The sequence below is a fragment of the Chelonoidis abingdonii genome, chromosome 22, assembly GCF_003597395.2.
Source record: "Chelonoidis abingdonii isolate Lonesome George chromosome 22, CheloAbing_2.0, whole genome shotgun sequence".
NCBI classification, from domain to species: Eukaryota; Metazoa; Chordata; order Testudines; family Testudinidae; genus Chelonoidis; species Chelonoidis abingdonii.
In genome coordinates this window covers 32,097,815-32,123,968 of record NC_133790.1, presented here as the reverse complement: position 1 = coordinate 32,123,968, position 26,154 = coordinate 32,097,815, and the positions used below count along the sequence as shown (strand labels likewise).

The following is a 26,154-nucleotide window of genomic DNA, read 5'->3' as shown; positions in this document are numbered from 1 at the left end:
GTGAAGTATAAAATGTAACAGGTAGCTAACAATTTTTATGTTAAAGGTGTGTCACAGCAGCATATAGCCAACTAACAGTTATGGGCGAAAATGTGGTAAATAACCAATTTTAGGGTAAAAATGTCACAGTGGTATAAGTACAAATGTGAGTGTTTAGAGAGAAAAAGGGCTAACCAATGGCCGTCTTATGCTAGACTTCAGTAATACAATTGAGGTTGGGCAATCAGTATACAATTGAGGTGTGGAGGGAAGGATTAAAAAGAAAAGGAAGAGAGAGCGTCAGGAGACAGAGAAAGCAGGCAGGCTGCAGTTTTAAACAGCAGAGAGAGCAGGCAGGGTGCAGGTTTAGACAGCAGAGAGGCTGAGGGCGTATCGGTGACTGAGAGCTCGGGGGGTGTCGCCCTCGTATCGGGCGGCAGGCTCGCATCTCGTCCACAAAAGTAATGTAAAGCAGGAGACAGACTTAACCACAACTATACAGAACACAGCAAAATTTTATCTATGATCTAACTTAACCAAGGACTACACAAATAGCAACTCCATGCAACATTTTTTAAACCTAACTACAGAGCCACAATACAAACATCTCTAAACCTAACTTAAACCACAGCTATGCCAAAATGAAATACAACTTATCTAGCTAAGAACCTAATTCTATAGTTGCACCTTATGTTATGGGGAAGTTTACAGAGGGCAGAGTGGGATATATGTCCATGATCCAGCTTTAAGAAAGCCAAGGAGGTGGCTGCAGCAGATGGATACAGCTGGAAGCAGAGCAGCCCGAGGCAAAGCCCACAGGAGCAGAGGCTTAGCCAGCGCACAAACTTATTTTTAGCAGCAAAGTGGCTGCGGATAGTTTAGAGAGGTTTTAAGGCACAGACCAAGTTTGCTTTAAGTCTTGAGTACTGGGAGACAGAGCCAGCAGGAATAAAATAAAGTACAGAGATTTCACAGAGGGATTCTTACCAGCCCCAAAGGAAGCAGCAGAGGCTAAAAAGCAGCAAGATCATTAGAAGGCTAGCGTACGGTCTCAATTAATCAGAGATCTTTCAGCAGCAAATTCGTTCTTCGTGGGGAGGGGTTCACAAACGGGGTACGCTCAAAAATAAACGAGAGCAGAGACCAGACCCCAGGAACCCTGCTGATCAGATCCAGGCAGCAATGCCAGGAATTCCACGTTCCTTTTGCTAAACGGTCTGATCAAAAAATGTCTGGTTTTAAGGAACTTAAAGGCGATCTCACCACCGAGACTCTTCGAAATTGGCCAAATGCAGGGAAAGAGAAAAAAAAAAGAATCAGGTGATAGTCACAGAGACATGTCTGGGCAGAGTCCTGTGCAGTAGGTGACTACAAAAGCCACATGAGGCTACTGAACCACATCATGCCAGACCTTAAAGAACACTCAATTGCTTGCCTGCAGGCGGACATTGTCCATCCCCCTACACCGGAAGCACAGGTTTAACAAAGTCGATAACAGGACAACCCTTTGAAAAAAGGGCAGTGTCCACTATAGCACAAGTGGCCATCCTTTTGAGAAGGGCGAATGGCTCTTCCGGTAAACAACTTTAAGGCCCTCCCTTTGAAAGGGCAGTGGGCCCTGGTAAACAACTTAACAGCCAGGGAGGGGAGCGCACAGTAGACACAAAAACAAAATGGAGTATGGGGACAGCTGTAAGAGACAAAATGGAATAGGGGATAGCTGTAACAGACAGGTCCACACAAAAACCTCAACTGATCTTAGCAGAAGCGTGTGATACCAGATCAGGAAAGCAATGGCTCTGCAGCCAGGACCCATTTCTGGGTGGCTGACTGTGACTGAACCACAGGAGAAAATGTCAAGTTTTTAAGAAATTTTTAAAATTCCAATTTACATACACTATTAAATAGAAACCTGGAGAGAGTGAGGTTTAAAGGGAATTTTTCCCTCCCCTTTAAGTTTGCTTGAATGCAGTCCAGATACCCCTCACCGCACATGCTTCTAAACCCAGATTTACCTCTGTCTCCACTGAGGTTAATTGATGGGATAATGTGTAACTGCATCCCATTATGATTAAAATGAACCATTTTGATATAAATAAGCAGAAGGCAAATGGAAAGACATTTCTTTGAGGAATTCCAGTTCCCAGACAACTTTCACCCCCTCTGCTGACACTAAGTCAATGCGCAGAATTTCCACCGTGATTAAAGTAGAGCAGCACCAGGCCACAACATAAGTTTTTTTTCATAGTCCTCTCTATCAAGGGTTATGGCTACATCTTGGATGTTAATTGGTTACCAACTGTATTGTGCCCCACTGTTGAAACCCCCTATACTATTTGCTAAAAGAAACCCCTCCCCAATTGTCTACCTTAAACCCCATACCCCTCACTATTGAATTTTCCCTGTTTTTTTGCATTTTCTTAATAAAGTTTATTTTGCACCCCACCTGTATGGTAATTGCTCTCCAAGATCCCATATACCTGCTGGCAGGGACAGGACCAAGGCCTCTCTCTGTGTCAGAGACATGGAGAAAAGCTGGAAAGTTGGCCCAGAAGTTTGGACACTCAGTTCTCATTAATTATAATGGGAATTAGGTACACCTATCTTTTAGGTGGCTTTGAAAACTCAGCTGCAGTTTTTCAGCGGTAACTGCTGAGCATCACTTCTGCTTAACGCAATCTTCCTAATAAGCCTATAAACTATTCCCACTTGGCTGGATTTTGATCACAGTTATGCTGGCATGACTCCTGACTAAATTCAGTGAAATTGGTGGAGTTATTCTGGATTTACACTGGTGTAAATGAGATCAGAATTTGTTCTCTTTTCAGCATGGAGAAATGCTGGCAGACTCCACTGGTTTCACTTGTCACTGAGCATATTTAAATTGGGAACTGGGTCTCATAAGCTTGACACTTGGCTTTAATTGACTGCACATCTGCCTAGATACCCTACCCAGGGTGACTGAAATGGCCCTAAGCCTGGATTATGAGGAAGCAGGAAATTGAGAGAGAGGCCCAGAAGCAATTTTCGGAGTCCAGTACGAAAAAAATCAGTTACACCCAGATGAAAACAAATCAGACGTGTTCTCTTCTGCATCTCCTTCCCTCTCCCTGGATTGCATGCACTTGTAAATTAAATCAGTGAAAGGCTCCTTAGAGAGGAAGGGTGTGAGATTATGCAGTGTATCTTGGATCTTTTCAACCACTCAGCCCATGTGGGTACGCCAAGCACTGCACTCATTGGATTGTGTTATTGCTTTTTGAAAAGGTTGCTCTGAAAAGATTTTAAACTGGAACAATATTATTTTAAGATGGGTTTAAGGCAGATGGACCTCTGCACCTGTACAGGCTTCTTGATGTTGGTGTGGTGGCTCCACAGAGACCCAGGGGTCTACTTTGCATGGATCCAATTGCAAATATTACATTAAAGGAGAAAAGGCAGGTTAAAAAAATATTAAGCAGAATTTTTACTCTTGTTATTAATAACAACCAAGATTATTAAAACTGAGGGAATTATTTAAAAAAAATCTATTTGTACTTTTAAACAATAATGCTGTTCGTTTTGTGCTTCATTCAGTAGGGAGAGCAGAAATAGGTTAGTCAATATCACTTTTGGTTCTAGTCGTTTTCACTTTGATTTCCAGGCACTAGCCCTGTGCTGGAGTGTCTGGATTGCAGCACTGCAGAGGATTGTTAAAATCCAAACAAATAACTGTTATAATTGAAATTTTGTGAAGAAGATGAAAATATTTATTGCTTTTATTCCTTATAAAAAAAATTTTGTGTCCCCCACCCGCCCCATTATTATCGAGTATCCGGTGACCCTCTAATAGAGCTTTATTACATTTTTTCCCCATAGTCTGACTTGCTACAAGAATGCAGGAGCCAGTACCACAAGGGATGTATGGTTTGTAGAAAGTAGCATTTGCTGAAATCTACAAGACTTCTCACTCTTTGCTGCTGCTGTTTATTTTGGGAATTAGTTTCTGCAGTTATGGGGCCAGAATGATGAAAAATGCAAATAAAGAAAAGTAAAGATTTAAATTAATTTTCTCAGGGTCTGATGCTGTAACGTTTTCTGGACATGAAATTCACGCTGAACTCCATGGATATTTTGTGTGTGGATCCATTACAGAACTCAAGCTCATTTCCCCTGATCTGAGATCTGGTTTTGCAGAAATTGGAGTGAAAGTAGACTGCAGAAGCAGGTGGCTGAAATCTAGAGTTTGGGTTAATGTCAGCTGCTGGCATATCCCATGGAATCAGATGTCAGAGGGCTTTGAACATAGAAACTTAAAAACAACAATAAAATCCCTGAGTGACCCTTTATGTGGTGGAAAGTTGTAAGAACTTTCCCCTGCAGATCCCCAAAGGTGTCTGGCTGCTGAGATATGCCTAGTGCCAGATTCCACAGTTGGCTACAAAAGTGTGGTAGAAGAAGGTGACAAATGGTAGGTAAATGCTGATTAACTGCAGATGGGCTGTGTCTTCCAGGACTGCAGAGCAGAGCTTCAGGCATCACCCTTGCAGATCATAAGAGCTCACCAGGATTGAAACTCCTGACCATGCAAGCTATGGTAGCACTTTACTAGCAAGAGCTAGACTTAGCCATCATTCTGGATAACATAGTTGGTTTTCCAGTAGGGTAATCAGAACATGTGAGAGAGAGAGAGAGCGCAACCCCATCTGGCTTATTCTTATCCAAGTATTTTACCATTCATCATGTTCCCAGAGAACAAAGGAGACATTTATATTCAGTGCCTCAAGGTGGGGATTTATTGGCGTGTGATTCCTCCAGTCTCCTGTATCTGTGCAGTGGCTGGCACAAGCATTGAGGAATCTTGCACTGGAAGCGAATGGAACAGACAGGACTCCTTTCTCAGGCTCTGGGAGGCTGCTAGATTGACTTTGTAGCAGTGATTTGTTTTGCCCTTGAGGTGTCCCTGTAGCTGGCTGACATGAAGGCTTGGCAGGATCTGCTCTGAGGGAAGGCTGGGCAGTGGTGCTAAAGGGATCACCTGTTGATGGCATTGTTTCTGCTGATTCTGGAGAAACTCCTGGGGGCCCTGGTCCTGGCTGTCTTTTGTTTTTAAGTCTTTATTTCTTGTGCTAATTTCTGAACCACGCTTTTCAGAGACTTGGTCATCAAGTTTGTGAAGCTGTGTAGGCATTTTCAGAGTCTGTCTACCTATCTGTAGGGTGTCCATCATGTTCCAGGGGAGGGAGTGTACAGCTGCTACTGGCTGAGATTCTGTACTGTGGTTCCAGCAGGCACAGTCCAGTGGGCGATGGGGCACAGGTGGTTTAAGCCATCTTTGCCCATTTGACCTGCTCTGGGGGCTAACATGGCCCCTGCATAAATTAGAGTAGTCAGTTCCTGGATCCTGCATAGACCATAGCACAAAATCTCTGTAGTGCTCAGTGCTATGGAGACTCATGTGACATGCCTCTGCCCTCCACCAGCCTTTCTCCCGTGCCACGCTGGGCACCATCAGGTAACGTGTGGTGTTTCAGTGCAGTGTCTGTGCCAGGGGAATTCTCTCCCAGCTGGCTAGTTATGATCCTTATTTGCTGCCAGGACAGCTATACAGGGGGTGCAGTGGAAGGGAGAATCCCTCTTGCTTCAACTTCTGAAGGTCTAGGAATCATTTGGAGGGATAAATTTGTGGGCTGGAAGGAGGAAAAAAAGAGGGGAGAGGCTAATCCTGCACATTGTAAGGCAGCATTAAACTCTAGCTAGATCAGCATTGGATTAGGCAGTACCATCACTTTATCATCCAGGGTGGCTAATTCCTGAGATCATCCCAGCTCCCCAGGGGTAACCGCTTCACCACAGAGGGGCTGCTGGGCAGCTTGCGGAGGTTCTCTGGCATCGCTGCTTGGACGATCTGTACTTCTCACAGCAGAGAACCCTAAGGGTAGGAGCAGTGCTGTGAGGAGGCATTTTAGCGCCCAGGGCGAGCAAGCATGTTTGGTCCCCCTACTGGGTTTTGTTAGTTATTTTTCTGCCCCTGCAGCTTTGCACCTTGGTGGTTGCCCTGCTCACCCTGCCCTGGTTACAGCCCTGCGGAGGAGGTGTGTTTAGCTGCCTCCCTCTGCTTAGGGAATGGAAGCCTCCCTGCAGCAGTGCTGAGCATTAGCCACAAGGCCACTAGACTTAGAGCTGCCATGTCTTGGGGGGAGGGGCAGTAGTTTAAATTAGCCTGTCTCACCCCTTCCTCTCTCTCCCTCTCAAGTGTACACCTCAGAGGATGCACATCCTTGTCCTTTGGGAGCAGGAGGTGTAAGGGATTCCCTGGGAATGAATACTGCCTGGTGCTGACCTCTGGCCGATGCTGTTTTCCAGGCAGCACTGACCCCGCTTTGCCCAACGGAGGATCAATGGGGAAGAGGTATTTCTGTGACTACTGTGACCGATCCTTTCAAGACAATCTTCACAACAGGAAGAAGCACCTGAACGGGGTGCAGCACCTGAGGGCCAAGAAGGCCTGGTATGACCTGTTCCGAGGTGGGTCCTGCCAGCCGAGTTGAACCTTCTCCCAGGAGGGTGGTCATGAAAGGTGGTTAGTAAATGAGGCTGGATCAGCATCAGTAATGTGTATCCAGCATCATTAACCCCAGTGTGTCAAGGACACCTCCTAGACTTGGTGGTTTGGCTGCCAAATTATTTCCGAGGCAGCAGTATCACACTGCGAAGAATCCTGGGTGTCTGGTGAGATTTGAAATGAGATGGAAAGAACCAGGAAGTCTGCTCCAGATGGTGAAAGTGCAAAGGAGAAACTTCTTGCATCAACAATAGTGAGGCTGGGAGAGGAGGCATGTGCTGCATGAGGGGTATAGAGAGTGTGCTGGAATTAGTTAGGTGGCTTGTGAAACCCCAGAGGACTACTGTGAACTGAATTGGGAGCTGCGGGAGGCAGGGATGTGTGATGGGGAGAAGAGGTGCTGTTTTATTTGCATGGAGGTTCTGCAGCCCTGAGGGAGGGTGTTACTGAGCATTTGGACAGAGGAGGCAGACGTGGGTGTGAATTGTGCTGGAGGATGCAGCTGCAGCCCTGGAGATGGCCTTGTGACTTGGGGAAATCGCACGGCCTTTGCTGGGGCTCCCATGGCCCAGGAGTTAGAGACTGCCTGAGTCGGATGAATCGCCTGGCTTTCTAGATTGAGCACAGCATGGCACTGATGGGCTCAAGCTGGGCAGGAAGTTTGCCTAGTGCAGTTTGGGTTATGGAAGTTTAGGTGACTGTTGCTGAGCGTGGAAGGACCAACGGGGTCTTGCCAGGGCAAGCTGCTGAATAGCCTTACCACTTGGTTCGTTCCCAAGCGTATCTTGTGCTGCTGTCCTAGTGACCCTCTGCAACCTTGATTTACAGGGGTCACCTTCCTTTTGGCTAGCAAGGACTCCCGTCTCCAGACTGAATATAGCAGCTGCAGTTTTCATTGAAATCTGAGGGAGTTTCCTCTACTAGGACTCATAGACTTTAAGGTCAGAAGGGACCATTATGATCATCTAGTCTGACCTCCTGCACGACGCAGGCCACAGAATCTCACCCATCCACTTCAGTAACAAACCTTTAACCTGTGTCTGCGTTATTGAAGTCCTCAAATTGTGGTTTGAAGACTTCAAGGTGCAGAGAATCCTCCAGCAAGTGACTGATGCCCCACGATGCAGAGGAAGGCGAAAAACCTCCAGGGCCTCTGCCAATCTGCCCTGGAGGAAAATTCCTTCCTGACCCCAAATATGGTGATCAGTTAAACCCTGAGCATGTGGGCAAGACTCCAGCTTAGCACCCAGGAAGAATTCTCTGTAGTAACTCAGATCCCACCCCATCTAACATCCCATCACAGACCGGTGGGCATACTACCATGCTGATAATCAAAGATCAATTGCAAATTATTTGCAAAATTAGGCTATCCTATCCCTCCATAAACTTATCAAGCTGTCTAAGCCGGATATGTCTTTGCCCCACTACTCCCCTTGGAAGGCTGTTCCAGAACTCACTCTCTAATGGTTAAACCTGTCTATTTCAAGTCTAAACTTCTTAGGTCCAGTTTATACCCCATTAGTTCTTGTCTCCACATTGGTCCTAAGCTTAATTAATTCCTCTCCCTCCCTAATATTTATCCCTCTGATTATATTATAAAGTGCAAATTAATATCCCCTCAACCTCTTTTGGTTAGGCTAAACAAGCCAAGCTCTTTGAGTCTCCTTTCATAAGACAGGTTTTCCATTCCTCAGATCATCTTAGTAGCCCTTCTCTGACCTGTTCCAGTTGAATTCATCTTCTTAACAAGGAGACGAACTGCACACAGTATTCCAGGTGAGGTCTCACCAGTGCCTTGTACAGTGGTACTAACACCTCCTTATTTTTGCTGGAAATACTCGCCTGATGCATCCTAAAACCGCATCAGCTTTTAACAGCCGTATCACATGGCAGTTCATAGTCATTCTGTGATCAACCAATACTCGCGGTCTTCCTCCTCCTCCTCTGTTACTTCCAACTGATGTGTCCCAATTTATAACTAAATCCTTGTATTAATCCCTAAATACATAACCTTGCATTTTCACTGTTAAATTTCATCCTATTACTATTACTCCATTACAAGGTCATCCAGATCTTCCTTGTAGGATATCCCGGTCTTCTCTGTGTTCAGCAATACCCCCCAGCTTTGTGTTCATCTGCAAACTGTTATTAGCACATTCCCACTTTTTTGTGCCAAGGTCAGTAATAAAAGATTAAATAAGATTGGCCCAAAACCGATCCCTTAGGAGCTCCACAAGTAACCTCCTTCCAGCCTGACAGTTCACCTTTCAGTACGACCCGTTGTAGTCTCCCCTTTAACCAGTTCCTTATCCACCTTTCAATTTTCATATTGATCCCCATCTTTTCCAATTTAGCTAATAATTCCCCATGTGGAACCAGATCAAATGCCTTACTGAAATTGAGATAAAGTAGATTCAGTGCATTTCCTTTGTCTAAAAATCTGTCTCCCTCTCAAAGAAGGAGGCATTTCCTTTGTCTAAAAATCTGTCTCCCTCTCAAAGAAGGAGATCAGGTTGGGTTGGCACGATCTACCTTCTGTAAAACCATGTTGTATTTTGTCCCAATTACCACTGACTTCAATGTCCTTAACTATTTTCTCCTTCAAAATTTTTCCAAGACCTTGCGTACTACAGATGTCAAACTGACGGGCCTCTAGTTGCCCGGTCACTTTGTTTCTCTTTCTTAAAAATAGGAACTATGTTAGCAATTCTCCAGTCGTACGGAACAACCCCTTAGTTTACTGATTCATTAAAAATTCTTGCTAATGGGCTTGCAATTTCATGTGTCAGTTCCTTTAATATTCTCAGCTTGGCTCTCCAGGCTCATTCACTGCTAGGGGTTTCCAGGGCACAACCTCAGTAGTCACTAAACGCCACTTTTGCCGTGGTGTCCCCTAGATGCACAGGATGAGGTGCTGGAGGCCCAGCTTCCAGAACTGCTGCACGCACCCCTCCCATCCCCCTTACCCCCCTTATCACCAGTTTGAACCAGAGTCTGTCTCTGTCCCTTGAGCGTTACAAACTGTCTTTGCTCTGGCCTCATGCTTGTTTTTCTGTTCTGTGGCTGAAGAGGGAGCATGTAGCAGAAAGAAAACAAGATCTTCCAAAGCCAGTGAGATGCAAGGGAGGAGCCTACAGACAAGGAAAATGCAGGCCCTTATGCAAGGGTGGTGACGTGTGCATGTTTTTTGGGTGAGATGGCTCTATTCATTGCCATCTCTCTCATTCCTTTCCTTCCCCAGATGCTGCTGCTGTCCTGCTGGAGGAGCAAAGCAAGAAGCCCTGCAGGAAATTTCTGCAAACAGGTTGGGTTTCTGCATGGTGTCTTTCCATACAGTGTTATCTAGGGTGCGCTAGCTCAAAAAATCTCTGTTAGCCAAGTCAGCGCCGCTCTGGGTTGGCCTGGAAGTTGTGCCTAACACAGTATGGCATGGAGCTCCTGGGTGTGCTTGTGTGAACCCCCATATGCATACGCAGGTAAAAAAGTTTTACTCCTGAGGACATTCTGTGCCAAAAAATTAAAAATTCTGCACATTTTATTTGTCAAATAAGTGTGGAGGCTCCAGCCTGGCATTGGGGAACATGGGCCCCTGGTTGCATGGGGTGGGAGATCACTGTGCAGCTCCTCCCTGACCCATGGACTCAGCAGTGAGGCTGCACCCAACCCTGCTACAGCGCAGGGACCGTGCCTGCCTCAGAAACACCCCAGGGTCCTGCTCCTCTGTGCCAGGTGCACCAAGTGTGGACAGGGAGGCTCAGCAAGGCAGCATCCAAGTGTGGATGGTTAGTGTGGGAGGATCCAAGTGTGGGTTGAGAGGGTTTTGTGTGGGGCAATCTGGGTGTGGGCAGCTCAGTGGGGGATCCAGGTGCGGAGGAGATCTGAGTGCACAGGGGTTTGTTGTGGGGGTTGTGGGTGCAGCGGTAATGGTCTAGGTGAAGGTGGTTGGAGCTCAGTGGGAGTGTGTGTGTGTGTCTGGGTGTGAGTGTGGGAGGGGATAGAGCTCGGCAGGGGGATCTGGGTATAGGGGGGTCCAGATGCTAGTGGTGTGGGGCTCAGTGAGGTTGGGGATCCAGGTGCGGCTGGTTGGGGCTAAGTGGGGTGGAGATCTGGGTGATTTGTTGGGATGGTCCAGGTGCAGAGGGAGTGGGGCTCGGCAGGGGGTTCTGTGTGTGTGTGTGGGGGGGGGGGGTTTGAGGCTCAGCGGGACGGTCTGGGTATGAGGGAATCTGGATGCACAAGGGTTTGGCAGCTGGGGGAGCAGCTGCCTGTACAGAGATCCCTCCCCCTGCAGCTGAGGAACGATGGGTCCAGGGTGTGGGGGAGTTTGCAGAGCTTCCTGCAGCCTGGAGAGAAATCTGGGGATGGGTCTGACTCTGATCTGGATGCTGTGTAGGGGAAGAGGAAGTCCCATCCTCCCCATGCCAACCAGACTAGCAACTGAGCCTGGCACAGGATAGGAGCCACCAGCTGGGTCTTCCCCAGTCCCGCCCCTGCCCCACAGTGATTTACCTCTCTGCTGGCTGCCCTGGCCACCCAAAACATACTGCTGGATAGAGTGGTTGCTGGCACACAGTGCCTGAGGGTGGCAACGGTTGGGTTTGTTGCCCGGTGTGCTTTGCAACCAATGGCACACACCAGGGTGGAGAAGTAAACGAACTTGATTTGTGATCACAAATAGACGCCTGGAGCCAAGCAGGACTCAGATCAAGTGCACCAAACAAACAGCTAGAACCCAAAACTGTTACATGTTACAACCTTATCTATCACTCACACTGTCCCCACCCAAGGCTGAGTCTGCCTAGTAACCATCCAGTTTCCCGCCCAGGGCCAAGTCTGCCTAGTAACTGTAGGGTAGGAATAGCCCCTCCCAACAAGGGCAGCCTGGGGTCAAACATGGAGTCTGGAGGAGAGCTGGTACACTATGGCTCAGAGCAAGAGGACTGCGTCGGCTCTCATGGCCTTCCATTCTCGAGTTACCTGGTTTATGCCAAGTGCATCCCCAGCAGGGTCACATGACTGCTTTTGTGGCTTCCCTGTCAGAGAGTCAATTTTCTGCAGAGAAGCAAAGAAATCTGCGGCAGATGTGAATTCTGTGCATGCGCAGTGGTGCAGAATTCCCCCAGGAGTGTAAAAGGGAAGGATGGAGGCTGTTTGTGCAGATGCATGGGGGAGACCATGCCTGTTCCTCTATTCTTTGGAGTGAGCCTGGCTCTAATCTGCCTGCATTTGTGTCTTGTTCCAGGGCAATGCGACTTCGGGTTCAACTGCAGGTTCTCTCACATGACTGAGGAGGATCTAGAGAAGCTGAACGCACAGGTACAAGGTGAATATTGGGAGAAGGGAGACTGGAACAAGAAACTGCCAAGTGATTTGTGAGGACTGTGAACCCTGGCTGCAGAGTGTTGGTGGGGCACAAGGGGACACAGATGAGCAGTTGTGCAAAGACAGCTTGTGGGACTGGGCAGCTGCATGGAATGATCAGTGCAGCTCCATCCTGCTGGCCCCCCAGCCACTCCTCACCATCCGAACCTGTAACATTACTGGAAATGGGGCCACTTCCTATATGGATTCTTTCCCTGATTTCCTGGCGTAGGGAGAGAGCTGTGTGTGTTACTGCTCAGAGCTACAGCCCGGTAGTGGGCGTGGGAAGGTGGCGTTCTGGGCCATGTGGGTTCTCTGCAGCATGGCTGGGAGAGGGCTTTGTTAGCCAGCTATATGAGTTGTCACCAGCAGGGAGAACCAGTGCATCACATCCTCCCAAACTCTCAGACTTTTGTGATTTTCCCCCAGCCCCTCCCCCCAATTAAAGGGAAACTGCTTCTCCAAACCCTGGGAAAGGTTGGTCTGGAGTTAGCTGGGCCCTCTATGGGGCGTGCACAGGGACCTGGATTCAGGGTTTCTGCTTCTGGGGGAGTGGAGCTTGGGATGGGGCAAGGGATTAGAAAGAAGATGCTGAAGGGCTGCTCCCCTTGGCCAGTCCTGGGGGAGGCCATGGCTTTTCCATACTGTGATCCCTGATGATCCCCCTTCCATCCAGCCCTGAAGAAAGGGAAGGCAGCTGCAACGCCTCCTGGGGATCATGACCTCCACACTAAGAACCCGAGGGTCAAGCATTGTTGACCACCTCCAAGCCAGTCACTTGCCCAGGCTTCCAGGAGAGGTCGAATATCGCATTGATAGCAGTCCAGCAGGGAACAGCCTTAAGCTGGCGGGGGAGGGGGGAGGTTTTCTAATCGGTGGGGACTCTTGGGACCCCCAGCCTTTGCTCTACATTTGAAAGAGTGGGAGGGAGAGGCCTGGCTGTTGCTGAGTCAGGCTGCACATCCCCGAGGCTTCTCTGCGAATCACTCACTGATTGGCGCTGGCAGTCACTAAAAATCCCTCCACTGGGGGATGGAGATAGCCAGTGATGGTGGTCTCTCGCACCGTACACAGAAAAGCAATGCCCATCTTACCATCTCGCCTCCTTTTCTCTCTGCTCCTGCATCCCTGGGCGGAACCTCTTGGTGACCTCTCTTTGCTGTAAGGCCCTATGAGGGGCTGTTCAGAAGTCAGTTAAACTGGAAGAACCTGTAAAACTCCAGCCATTTAAAGCTGTTTATAGCAGGGGAAGCAACCGCCATGGGTGGTGGGTACCATGGGCTGAGGGAGGCTGTGCCTCCCCAAACAGTCAGACTTGGCTCTGCTCATGCTCTGCCCCCAGGCCCTCTCCCCACTTCCTGCTCTGCGTGCCACAGGCAGCAGCTCCAGTCCCCCTGTGTGGAGGCCTCTGGCTCCGGCTGGGGCCACGCCGCTGGCCCTCCCGGCACTCCAGGGCTAGAGCGGCTAGCCTGGGGCAGGGACTGGTGGCTGCGAGGTGAGGATGGGGGAGCTCTGGGCTCCAGCGGGGGCGTGTGGAAGGAGTGGGGCCTCAGGCGGAAGGGGTGGGGCTGGGGGCTAGCCTCCCCCAGCTGGCGGTTCACATTCCACCCATGGCAACAGCTGTCCTGAGTGGAGCCACAGGGAGAGGGCAGGATCTGACAGGGCTGTGTGCCAAGTACATTTGTTATTGATGAACGTGGGGCATTGAACTGACTGGCCAGGGGGCCCTTGGCTTTACAGACCTAACGCTTGAATTACAGCGCTGGCTTCAGGGCTATGCTCACCTGGCTCCTGGGAGCAGTCTCAGTCATGTCCATGGAAATCCTCTGTGAGTAAAGGCTGGCCGTGTGAGCTGGTTTGTGCTGTGATGAGAGTCCCAGGGTGGTTTAGCCTGACAGAGGCTGACTGGGAATTTCTGGAGATGGTTTTTAAGGCTGTGAATGAAGGGCACAGTGGAAGGGAGGTGGGATCGGTAACATGGAAAATCTGGATCACATGAATGGCCGGAGAGCACAGCTGGCACAAGGTGGCGCTGCACAGCATGCAGTCAGGCGTGGGACATTAGGGTCAGATACTGTAGCTGGGCTTGTAAAATGGAACCAGACGCCAGGAGAGTTTCACAGAGACTGGGTAAAATGGTGTTAAGGCTAGGGGTCAGGCAGGAACAGACTGCAATTAGCCAAGTGTATCAGCTATGTGGAGTAGTCCGCAGTGCCTTGCAGGAGTGCGGAGGCCAGGCAAGAGGTACAGCATGCTCAGGCCAGGCCAGGATTTAGGGAGGCCCTGCGTGGTGGCACTCGGTAGCACAAGGCTGTGTTTGTCAGGGAGCTAGAGAGCTCCACAGGGTCTGTATATCTGTCCCAGTAAAGAATTCCCTTTACATCCATTTTAACCTAGTTCTGGTGCTTCTGTCCCACAAGAGGCACCACAGGCCACTGCTGGAGATGTGACTCAGAACTTGATGGACCAGCGATCTTGACTCACAGGGGATAGTGCCACTTACTAGTTTACCAGCCCCACTGCCTGGTCCTTGGAGGTCTCCCATCCGACTGCTGAGCTGCCCGTGCTTAGCTTGTGGGATTGCGATAGGAGGGTCTGGCTACAGGATGCAGCGGATTGTTAGGGCTGAGCCACAGTTACAAGGGCTGGGAGCAGCAAACAGTTGCCAGGTGGGGTGGGTCTCTTCTTTGCAGCTGTCCCAGAACCCATCACTTGCAGAAGTTATTAACTTGCTGCTGGTGGCTGCTCTGTGCCTCAGATGGAGTCAAGGGAGGGACAGAAATCAACCTTTGACAGGGTTCTTCGAGCAGCCCAGCTCTAATTCCCTTTTGTGTGTTGCGTATAGGACATAGGAATTGCCAGACTAGATGAGTGCCGAGGCCCATCTAGCTCAGCCGCCCATCTCCAACAGTGGCAGATACTTCAGAAGAAGGTGCAAGAAACCCCATAAAGAAAAGTTATGGAACAGCCTGCCCCTACAGGATGTTTCCTCCTAGCCCTGTTAGTGGTTGGCTTACACCTTGAAGTACGAGAGCTTGTCTGGTATGTCTATGTGTGCTCTTACTAGCCATATGAATATCAAATCCTTTCTTGAATCCAGTTAAATGCTTCGATAACCTTGTGGCAGTGAGTTCCACTGGTTTTAATGTATTGTGTTACAGTCAAAGGAAATATTTATTTTAATTGGTGCCTTTTAATTGAGGTAGGTGTCCCATGTTTTTGTGTCACATCTGAGGGTAAAGTAGGAGCTTTTCTTTACCATTCGTTGCTTTACAGTGGCTTAGGCATCAAGCCCAGTTTGGTTTTAGCTGCCTCTGCTGCCACTCCAATGTGCGTGTCCTGGAGCAACAGTTTCCCTCTGTAGTAGGTTGGGGAGCAGTGTCCCAACTGTCTGCCTCAGAGCATTTGCTGGCTGGGTCTGCTGTGTCTTTCAGCAGTGAGACATGTGAGGGTTGTTGTCTTAAGTGCAGTTATGGTCAGGAAAAGTGACTGTAAAATTGGCATCTTCTTTACACACATTTACGGGCTCCTTGCTGCGTTGCGTCCCTCATGATCATAGTACTGATCCGCCCCAATCTCTCTCATCGGCCCTGGCAAGCCCATACAGATGTGGAAGAGAGCTGGAGTCCCTTCAGATTCATGCAGTACTGCAGAGAAGCCAGAGAAGTTCTGGTTGCAGAAGCTTCCTAACCAGAGGGCGGCGCAAAGTTCAGATCTGGATCTCAACTTGCTCAGGATGCATTGAGCTGCTCTGCTCTGAAGATTTGGTTCTGGCTCATCTCTCTTTGTAACGGATGCTGATGTCAGATGCCAAGAGAACCCAGCCTGACTCTCCGATCCCAGATGAGCTTTGCACACTGTCACGGTGCGAGTCAAAAACTGATAGAAAGCTATATTCTCCCCCTTCCCCCAATTGAACAAACCTGTTCTGGAGCCCCACGGGGAGAGAAGCTTAATCTGGAATCCCCTCACAGCGTCGTTAGAGAGGCATTTTACTCACTACAGCCACTGTTTAATTGGTTGTCGTTAGGCTTTGAACGGAACTCCCCAGTCTTGCTACCATTCCCACTGTCTGCTTCGCTGTGTACTTGGTACATGTATTTTTATCACTGAAGCAGATGGGCTCAGAACCTTGCCTCTCAAGCTTAAACTGTAGATTCTGGCAAATCCATCCCAATTCTTGGGAGTGTCCCAAATGCACTGGCACCTGGGATCGTCCCAGGCGAGACAGGATTGGGGAGGGAAATGTTGCAGAGGAAAGCTGGTTTAGAGGCTTGCAATAGGTATGCAGAGAGCAGGATAGAGCTAAACGTGTCTGATGCCCGCTGCCTGTATGTGGGTGTCTGAGGATCGGAGCATCTTGGCGCAGAAATTCATACTGTTGAACATGTAGCTAGCTGGATGTTTTAATGTGGACACCAGGGGCCAGAGTCTCATCTCACTTAAACCAGTGTAGATCTGGAGGAGCGAGTGAGTTCCTCTGGATTTATTGTGGGGTAATGGAGAGCAGACTCTGACTTCATGGATCTGCAGAGTCCCACCTCCTCCCATTCTGTCTCAGCAGAGCTGAAGTCATGGAGATGCTTTGGGGCAGTTTATTCCATGAGTGCCCCCTGCTGTCTGAATAGTAGAGTAGCTTTGACAGAGGCCACTCTCTTGGCTGCTCTGAAAAGCATTGTTGAATGGAAGAAGTGGGGTAGAAAGGCAATCCCACTACAAGGAGAGAAGCCTGTCTAAGTACTTCTGTGACCCTCATCACCACGTAGCCACGCTCTTCACAATCACTGGTAGATTCATCCCAGTAGGAAGTGTTATACCCATTCTGCAGATGGGGAAACTGAAACTAAAGGACTAACCCATAGATGTCTGGTGTGTCCTTGGCTGAGCCAGGAACTGAATGCAGGGCTCCTGAGCCCCAGTCCAGTGCCCTGTCCACTGGACTATCATTCCTACCTCCCCTGTGCACCCCTTCTGATCAAGTCTTTGGTTTGGGACCATGTTGGGTGGCCATTCTAAACGGGGGATCCTTCTCCACTCTCCGAGGAGAACAGCAGAAGAACAGAGCTCTCCAGCAAAGATCCTCATCGCTGCATTTAGAGTGACATGCAGCCAGTGGGATCAAACCAACCCTCCTTAGCAAAGGCTGCGAATTTCAGGTATGGGAAATTATCCATCTCCAGTTGCTCACTGTGTAGCACATTGTCCTCATTAAAATTCACCAAGCAGATGAATAATTGGTTGCCACCGTTAGGATGGAGCGATCCTTCACTCTGCTGGAGTGATATTAATTTCACACTCTGTCTGGAAATGTATAATATTTTGCTTAAAAGCCTGACATATGATGTCTTGATGCTGAGCAGACACCTTGTGGAAGCGGCCACGGGGCGGCACAGGCTGTTTGTGTCAGGGACCTAGGGCTCTCCAAGGGTCTTTCTGTGTGTCCTTTATATCCATTGTAACCTAGTCCTGGTGCTTCTGTACCACAAGAGACACTACTGGCCACTGCCAGAAAGGCGAGACAGGACTTGATGTTTGGTTTCCTTTTGTTAATTTCAGAGTGTTTAAAGCTGCAGTCCCAGTTCCATCGTCTGGGAACTTGAACCTAGGCTGCAGACGCCCGGAGCGTGAGCCTCTAGCAGGTTGTCTCTGCCTTGCCTGCTGTCAGGATGTGATTGTGTTGTTAATGTCAGCACAGAGGGCTAGACCCTGGCCCATGCCATGGCCCCTTCATGCTGTTCTGGGGGCACAAAGCTGCCCTAATGGGGCAGCTGGGAATTCCCCCAGCGTGGGGCATTCTCAGAGCCATGCTAGCTGGCTCCGTACTACACTCTCTCTGGGCACAGGGAAAGGGTGTAACTGGATGCCATTGCTCTCTGGCTACCTCTTGCTGGCAGAACAGTGCCTAGGGAGCTATTACCAGATGGGGTAAGCCAGAGCAATCTTCAAGCTGCTCTCTTATGCCGGGGCTGAACAGGCTCTTGACAGCCCAAGGGATCAAGAAAGTGCAAAGGTGACCGTTACTTTCACGCCCTCCTCTCCTTGGCTGGCTGAGCAGAGGTTAAGGAAGGTTAGCTGTACCCGCCTCCTCACCCCTCATTGTGCTATGCTCTGAAATATCTGCTGTTGGCCTTGGTCAGAGACCGGCTGCTGAACTACACTGACCATTGATCCAGCAATCCCTCTGGCTCTGGCCTGCCCCCTAAGTGTTTGAGACTGTGATGTGTTGAGCAGCAAATGCCCCAAGAAAAACCCTGGCAGTGTTCCCGTTATCTTCCAGCAGAGACCCTGTGTGTGGGTGTCTGTCTGAGACACACACACATTCTGAATCTTTCACACTCCTGCAACTTGCTATCTGCATCGATTGATACAAATGCTCCTATTGCAGCCAGCTAGGCAGGGCTGAGGTGTCTGGTTACTTCCCTGCCAATCAGACGGACAGGTCCTTGGAAATCTTTCAGGGCTGCGGGCCAGCAGAGGCTAAGTGCTGCAGGAGAGGAAGCTGACACCCTCCCAGATCCAGAGGCTGTCAGTCTCTCTGACTAGCTGGGCATGTGTCTGCCAATGGATGCTCCTGGCCCTGACGAAGCCAAGCTTCCAGATGCTGGTGGCCAGCAGGGGAGGAGGGATCGGATTGCATTGGAGAAACTATTGACTCGCTGCAGGGAAAGTGTTGCAGGATTACAGGGCTGGCGCTCTGACAGGGCCCTCTTTACCTTCTCTCCCCCAAACAGAGGAAAGGAGATCAAAGGAGGAAGGAGCAGAGGTCCCAGTTGGCACAGCAGAGGACTGGCTGGAGAAGAGAGAAAAGAGGGTGAGCTTGGCTCAGAGCAACAGGTATGTGAGGCTGGCAGCTCCCTCCACCCCAGTCAGGAGATGGTCCTGTTCTTCACCCCACCCTCCTTGAATCTTAAAGATGTTGGAGGTTAGTCAGAGCAGAGTCTAAGCTAGTGGATTGATTGTGGGAGCTGGGAATCGGGACACCCCGCTGGTGAGTTGCTGTGACCCTTTGGGCAAGTCACTTAAAGCCTGGGTTTGAAAGTTATGCACATGCGCTGGGTGTGTATGTCATATCTACCCACTTGTGCAAATCTGGACTTGCCCGCACAGATCAGGGTTGCATGCACTTGTGAACTGGGGTGGGTCCTGCTATTGTAGGGACCTTTCCTGGCTTATACACTGCCCTGGTGAAGTGGGCTAGCGAAAGGATCTGAGTCCTCGTTCCCACTCCCTTTACCCAGAGGCCTCCCTGCCCCCAAGGGCTCCCCTTCCACTCTCCTGTATGGCAGAGTCCTCGTAACCCCAACAAGCCTGGGCCCAGGGTTCCTGGGGGGCTCAACTCCCCATCTTGTGGTCACCTAGGGCATTGGCTAGGGTGTCCCCACTCCAGGGTGCTGTTTGCACTCTGGACACTTCCCTGACCCACTGCTCATTACATACAGTTCAAGCAAATACAATTTATGAAACAGCAACCAATTAAAAAATGTTAAAAATGGGAAAGGCTAAAGGAAAACATGTAACCCCACTGTGTGGCACAGGGACAGTCTGTGGAGTGTAAGGGAAGTTGACAGTCTGTCACTCACATGTTCCAAGCCTCCCTCCCAGGTCCTGGCTGTGCTGCAGGGACACTTGCCCTGGCGATGGCCACATGCCCTCAGGCTCTAGGTGGCAGGACCCTCTTCCCAGCGTCGACCCCCCCCTTTGGGGTTATGATCTCCCTCCAGGCCTGGCCTGCAAGGCCTCTTGGCTGGGGGCATCTCCCTGCACTGAGCCCTCTGCCCAGGGTCCCCCTCGCTTTCCCAGCTGCTCACTGCACCTGGCTCCAGCCCCAACTCCAGCCCTCTTGGGCTGCTTCTCTGGCCCCTCTGGCTCCTGCAACTCTCCTCCCAGCATGGATCTGCTCTCTGGACTTTTTCTATGGCTCTTGTTGCTATGACTCTGCTCCCAGCACTGACCTGCTCCCACTCTGTTGCAGGCAATTCCAGCTCACACAGAGGACGGGACCCTGGCCTCCTGAATCCCTCATTAGCCTGCCCACCCTGTCAATCAAGCTGCCCTGGAGCACTGGCCTTTCCCCATTGTTCCTGGGGACTGTCAGTCTCAGGATCCTGATTTCCCATCAACCCTTCCCCTTTCTTTTGGTACAGGGAGCTAACCAACCAAAACACCCCACTGAGTTTTAGTAAAGGCCAACAGTCCCCTTACACACTCAAGGCTTTGAAAAGTCTCAGCCTTGCTCTCTCTCTGCCTCAGTTTCCCTATCTAATGTGAGGTAGTGATATTTCCATCCCCTTTGCAAAGTGCTTGGAGATCTCTGGGTGGAAAATGCCACTGAAGTGCTGTGTGTCATTAACAACCCGAGTTCCGTGGACAGACTGCTGAGCCGGGCTCGGTGACAGCTTCTCTGCCCTCTGCTTGTCCTCCCTGCACAGCTCCTGCCTTCTGGTTTGCCAGCAGTGGAATGGAACCAGCCCCTCCCAGTGGCATTCTGATAGCTTGGCATTGCCTGTTGTCTTGCTCACCTGACTGTGCCGCAGGCTTAATTGGCTGTTGCTTGGTCAGGTGCCAGATCGCTCTTTTGTTCTTTTCTGTTTACTCTTGTCCCTTCCGCATTGGTCTGGACAGGATCTTCCTTCTGGAATGTTTCTAGATGTGCTGCTTTCCTTTTATCCCATCTGTCCGCTTGGCTGCTCTTAGCCCTGCAGCAGAACCTGCTTGCAATGAATAACTTTGGCATCCATGCAGTGCGGTTGCCCCTTGTGTTTGTCCTGTTCAGGGATTCGTGCAGTACCAAGTGGAAGGGCCACGAACCAGCACCTGTCTCCCTGGTCATTAGAAGCAGGCAGGAGGCACAGGATGCTGGTGTTTTATTTGCTAAGCTCCTCTTTGCTCTGGTAGATGCTGCTGGTGCATCTGCCAGCCAGGAGCTGAATGTCATTCATGTAAGAGCGTCACCTTAGACAGACATGGTAAATGTCTATCCCTACCAGCTACATTCACCCACACAAACAGCCACAGGAGACTCAGCAGCCCTTGCTATTCTGCTGTCCTGAGCAACCGTGTGTTCTGTTTTGTCTGGGAAGGAGCCTTCACTTTCCACTGTGAGATGCTTTCCAGGGCGTTGACGCACCCAGCTAATGGGTCGGTGGCTGCAGACAGTGCTGAGAACATTGGCAGCAGGGGGCAAGTAGCCCATTTCCCTGCCTTATCCTGGGAAGGGTCTTTCTCCTTCCTCTGCAACATGGAGCGTGGAGCACTAACTGGAATCATCTGGCCATGTCTCACTTCATCAATTCCCTGCTGTTGCTGGGGCCTCGGTCTCGCGTGTTCTCTGCCTGTGGACTGAAATGCTTTGGTTTAACTCAAGTCGTTAGGTTCAGTGTAGGGGTATCTGGGTGAGATGTAATGGCCTGGGCCACGTAGGATGTCAGACTATTCTGGCCTTAAACTCTATGAAACTTCCAGAGAGATGACCCATTCTCTGAAAGGGTCGGACAGTGCAGTGATGGGTATGTGGACTTGAACCACATGCCCTCCAGTGCCTGCTTCATTTAGCTAGTACTTTGTGTGGCTGCTGGTGTCCATAAAGGCCATCCGGCTCTTTAAAATGAGACTAAACTGTAGAGAAAGTGCTGTGGGGAGCAGTCTGCATTGGCAAAGAGATGGGACTAGGGGATCCTATGGGCCATTTCCATCTCAGCTACCAGGGAGGGCAGCTTGGGGGATGATGGAAAAGCTCTTGGGGGCAGCATGGTCCTGAATGGTCTGAGCAGCTCCAGCGTTCCCTGCCGATGTGCCTCAGACCAGGGCCTGGGGGTGGCAAAGGGGAGTTGAGCTTCTGTCTCCATTCGCTCTGTGTCCTCTTGGCTGAGGTAACACTGTGGGACTCCGATCTTGCAGGAAATGACTGGAGATCCACCAGCTTGTCTCACATAATCCCCCCAAACAGCCCCCCATTCCCTTCTGGCTGGCTTTGAAATGACATTTATACAAGAGGCTCCCGCCTGATCCTTATTGCCTGAGTCATGCAGTTCTCTGCCATTCTTTGGATATGTAGGCTGAGGCGGAAGGAAATCCATGAATAATTGTATCTAAGGTACGTATATGGCCCCCATCAGCATGTAGTTATCTTCCCAACACCCTTGTAATATCACCACTGTACAGATAGGGAAACTGAGGCACAGCGAGGCTAAGTGACTTGCCCAAGTTCTTAGAGAATAGAACCTATATTCCCCAAGTTCTAGTCTGGCACCCTAACCACTAAGCCACCCTTCCTTTCCAGAAGGCCTGCTGGCCTCCCACAAAGTTCTTGGACCAGGAGAATCATTTTGGTTAGGTCGGTGATTCTTTAACCACTATAGTTAGATCAGTACAGGCTCCAGAGTAGATGCGGTTACACTGTAATAAAGGGGTCATATACTGCTATAGTTTATTCCCCTTCCTGTATGGGTATAGCTATACCACTGTATGCACCCTTACACTGGTATAACTGCATCCACACTAGGGGGTCATATGGCATTAGCCATACTGGTCTAGTTAAAACGGAACAGCTTTGGTGTGTAGATAAAGCCTAAATGCAGAAATACCAATGTTACCACCAGACGCTGAAAGCATCTGCAGTGTCATCCAAACTCCAGAAGATGCTTCCCCAAGGGGATAGAAACATTAGCCCGAATCACAGAATCATAGGACTGGAAGGGACCTTATGTGGTCTTCTAGTCTGGTCCCCTGCACTCATGGCAGAACCAAGTATTATCTAGACCATCCCTGAATGATCGTTTCACTTAGACCGGACGGAAGGTAATGCACTAAACGTTTATAGTCAATTCCAGCATTTGATCTGGGCTCCGTTAGTCTCTGGATAAGCACTATTATGTACAGGAGCTTGATTACATTCATTCTGGCATAACAATTAAAAAGAGATGTGTGAGGATCAGAGGTAGAAGCCCCTGAGAATCAGTGAAAGCGGCTGTCAGGACTTGTGCTGGAGAACAAATGAATTATTCTTCTGCACTGAGGAGTTGCTGGAAAGGGGGCAGGTTCCCTGCCAATGGAAGACTTAAAGGGCCAAGTGCATCCCTGTTCTGGAGGTAATGGAGTGACACCTCGGCTGGCTTTGGCGCTTGATGTGCAGAATGATTCATTATCCTCTCCAGAGCGAGAGAGGCGTTTACCTCTGGCATGGGAGTGCTGTGCTTTGGGCGGAGAGGCTGCCTGCTAGTGTTAACTGCAGATTTTCACCCATTCAAGCAGCAAGCACAGCCAAATGCCACCTGCTGTGGTGGTGACTCTCTCTCTCTCTGTTGTGATGTGGGGTTGGGGCCAACACATCCAAGACCAGCTTCACACCCTCCCCCATTTCTCTGCAGAGCTTTGGGAAGCCAGCTCCCTGGAGTGCTGGAGGCTGGCATGCCTAGGGGGAAGAGTCAAGGCTGGGGCATGTGGCAACTGCTCTAGCAATGAAGTGTATAGCTGTGGGTGGAAGGGTGGGTCAGATTAGGTGGCTTAACTTTTCCCATCTTTGCTTGTCTGCAGCGATCTTAATTGATACCCAACAGAGAAAGGGGTGTGAATTTCCCAGTGGCTAGATCAGGAAGGGATCTCCCACCCAGCAGTGGGGCCTGTCACAAAGTACCCAGTCGTTTCAGCAGCTCCTCCCTGCTTGCACAGAGATCCTTTCACGGGATTATTGCTGTGAAGATGGGGTAGAGGTTGGAACTAGGAGAGCAGTAAAGCAGTGTCTAGAGGGATAAATGCTGCTTTTTCATTCTGTGCTCTTGGCTGTAAAATGGCCCAGTTTTGCATTCCTCTGTTGTCTTCCCATTTCCCCACCGGCCCCCTTCCCTAGCAGAACATTTCCCTCTGCCATCTCTTCTCCCCACACTCCCTCTGACCAGAGTCCCAGGGTTTCCCTCGGAAAGGCCGGTCAGAGAAGGTTGGAGGGATTTGTGGTAACTTGCTACCTGCGGCCCCTCTGCTTATTTTGTTCACAAACTGCTGCTGTCTGGCTGAAGACTCTCAAGTATCAGATTTCTACCAACTTCCCAGACAGCCCTATGGCCCCTAATACTTCTGGAGGTTCATTTCTTGTGTGTGTGGGGGGGGGTGGGCAGGGCAGGTCTAGTGGCTGTTGGAAAAACTAGGCTGATAACGGGGGAGAGGGGCAGAAGGAGCACCACCATGACTCAACCTGGCTGGATCTGACCTAATGCTGCTATTTCTTTCTCTCACCCAGTTCTCTGACGGAGAAGATGTTGGTTTTTCAATACCCCCCTGGCTGGCCTCCAATACAGGACCTTCCCCCTTCCCTTCAAGCTCCACCCCCTGGAGGATGGCCAGTCTTACCCAACCTCCAGTGGGGATGAAGGCTGCAGGGGGCTGAGATGCAAGAAGAAGGGGTAGATGTGTGGAGTTATGCCTCATGGAGAAGAGAAGGAGTCTGGTTGCTGTAGGATATGTTCAGTGTTACTTCATATATATTTTTTAAATGAATAAAAGTCACTTGAGTCAGTTGTGGCTGGTCTGGGTGTGTGGCCTACTGGACCCGATATTTCCCCCACTGTGCTCTTTTCCAGCTGCCCAGGGGTTGAGTTGATCACCTGGAAGTTGTTCTCTCTGCTGAAATTGACTAACCTATCATAACCGCAGCCTGTGTATCCCCTGCACTTCATGCAGGGTAATGTCCACAAGGCAGCAGGGTTTTCCTGCCCCTTAGTTGGGGGTGAGGGGGCAAGGCCTTTGCTAATGGAGATTAGCATGAGCCCCATCCTGTGGCCTCTGAGGCACAGTGCCAGCTCTATCTGTCTGTGCAAGCCCCAGTCATGTGGCTGCACTAGAGGCAGATTCCTGATGATGGTCAAGCCAACAAACCTGTTGTTAAAGTGGCGTTAATGAGGCAACATGTGCTGCTTTCACAGTGATTTTTGTCTTTTAATGGTCTCTGGTGGGCCTAGAATCTAGTTGTTCGGCTAATGAGCTCTCCAGCACTGGAAATGCCTGGACTGTTAAGAGCCATATGCCGGGGAGAGCAAAGTGTGTTAATTCCTGCCTCTCTTGCTGTTTAGTGTCTTCAGGACTCCAGCAGCCAGTTCCCATGGTGACCTGTGAAGGGAAGAAAATTGGGCTTTTGCCCATGTTTAATTCTTTAGGACAAAAATGGCTGGAGAGGTTTTATTCCCCCCCACCCAAGAAATCTTTTTTTACAATAAAAATTCAGATCCTGTCTAGGCGGGGACCCTCTATGGTGCCAGGAGAACTGGTGGAACAGAGACAAGAGCCAACTTGCTGTGATGCCCACAACAATTTTGAGTACGATTAGGCAGCTGGTGTGCTGAGCCCGCTGTCTGTCCAGTATTGTCTCGTCGCTTCCTTGTGCTCCTGACTGTCTGCGGCCAACTATTGTCTCATACTTTGGGACAGGCTCTGGTTTTTGGGTTTGTACATGACTAGAGCAATGGGAGCCTGGCCCAGGGTGGGGCTACTTCGCACTACTGCAGTAATGACAGTGGAGGGGAAGGGAGTTCTAGCCAGACTTTAAATCTCAGGTTTTTGTTAACATCTGTTTAACTTTAGTGACTTGCATTTTGGAGAAAGGACATCTTTGTGAAATCCAACATCCTCGCCCTTTTATATAAGCTATTGAAGCCAGAGAACTCCAGCTACCCCAGGCCTGATATTCCTACTCTTTCTTTTTCTAAGGTAAAAAAACGCAAGGCAACACCCGCAAAACTGCCATCTTTCAAGCTTGCTTTCTTCATGAAGAAGCCAAAAAGGGACAGTCCTCAGGTTTTTTGTTTGTTTGTTTTTTAACTATTTATTTAGGAATTTTTAACAAGTTTACAAATCTTTGCCATGTAAATATCAGAAAAAAAACAAGCATTACAACAGTGAGCTTTTGTTTAAAAGGACATTATACAGAGAAATATAGTTATCAGGCCTTTCTGTTTTAACAGTGAGTTCCCGTCTTACAGAGTGAGCATCACTGTGTGACAGGACCTTGGGGTACAATCAGGAGCTATGCCCCCTTGAGTCTCCAGCCTGGGTTGTGTCTCTCAGTGCTTTGCTAGTGACAAGCAGCAAACCCCTCCTGGCGCTGTGATCACTCAGCACAACAGGAGGTGAAGCCCCACACCCAGCTAGATTGCATGTACGCTCTCCAAGTCACTCATGAACTATACAGACGGAGACACCAGCAAATCCTCCCAGTCCACAGCCTTGCACCTAAGAAATGTACCATCTTACATGGCTCAAGATCTCTTGAACAATGCAATCTC

The 26,154-nt window shown here is 49.6% G+C and overlaps 1 protein-coding gene across 2 annotated transcripts in view; it reads left to right on the top strand.

Moving 5' to 3' along the window:
• The window catches only part of ZMAT5 (zinc finger matrin-type 5), a 26,570-nt gene extending 2,179 nt beyond the window's left edge, over positions 1-24,391 (top strand). Inside the window, exons 2-6 of one of the 2 annotated variants that reach the window (XM_032768282.2) lie at positions 6,325-6,486; positions 9,765-9,827; positions 11,766-11,846; positions 18,616-18,718; positions 24,117-24,391. In XM_032768282.2, coding sequence (XP_032624173.1) covers positions 6,360-6,486; positions 9,765-9,827; positions 11,766-11,846; positions 18,616-18,718; positions 24,117-24,246 — 504 coding nt within the window. In that variant the 5' untranslated portion in view covers positions 6,325-6,359 and the 3' untranslated portion in view covers positions 24,247-24,391. The remainder of the gene's footprint in view (positions 1-6,324; positions 6,487-9,764; positions 9,828-11,765; positions 11,847-18,615; positions 18,719-24,116) is intronic. The other variant, XM_032768283.2, reaches the window with a different exon arrangement.
• Positions 24,392-26,154: the final 1,763 nt, after the last annotated feature.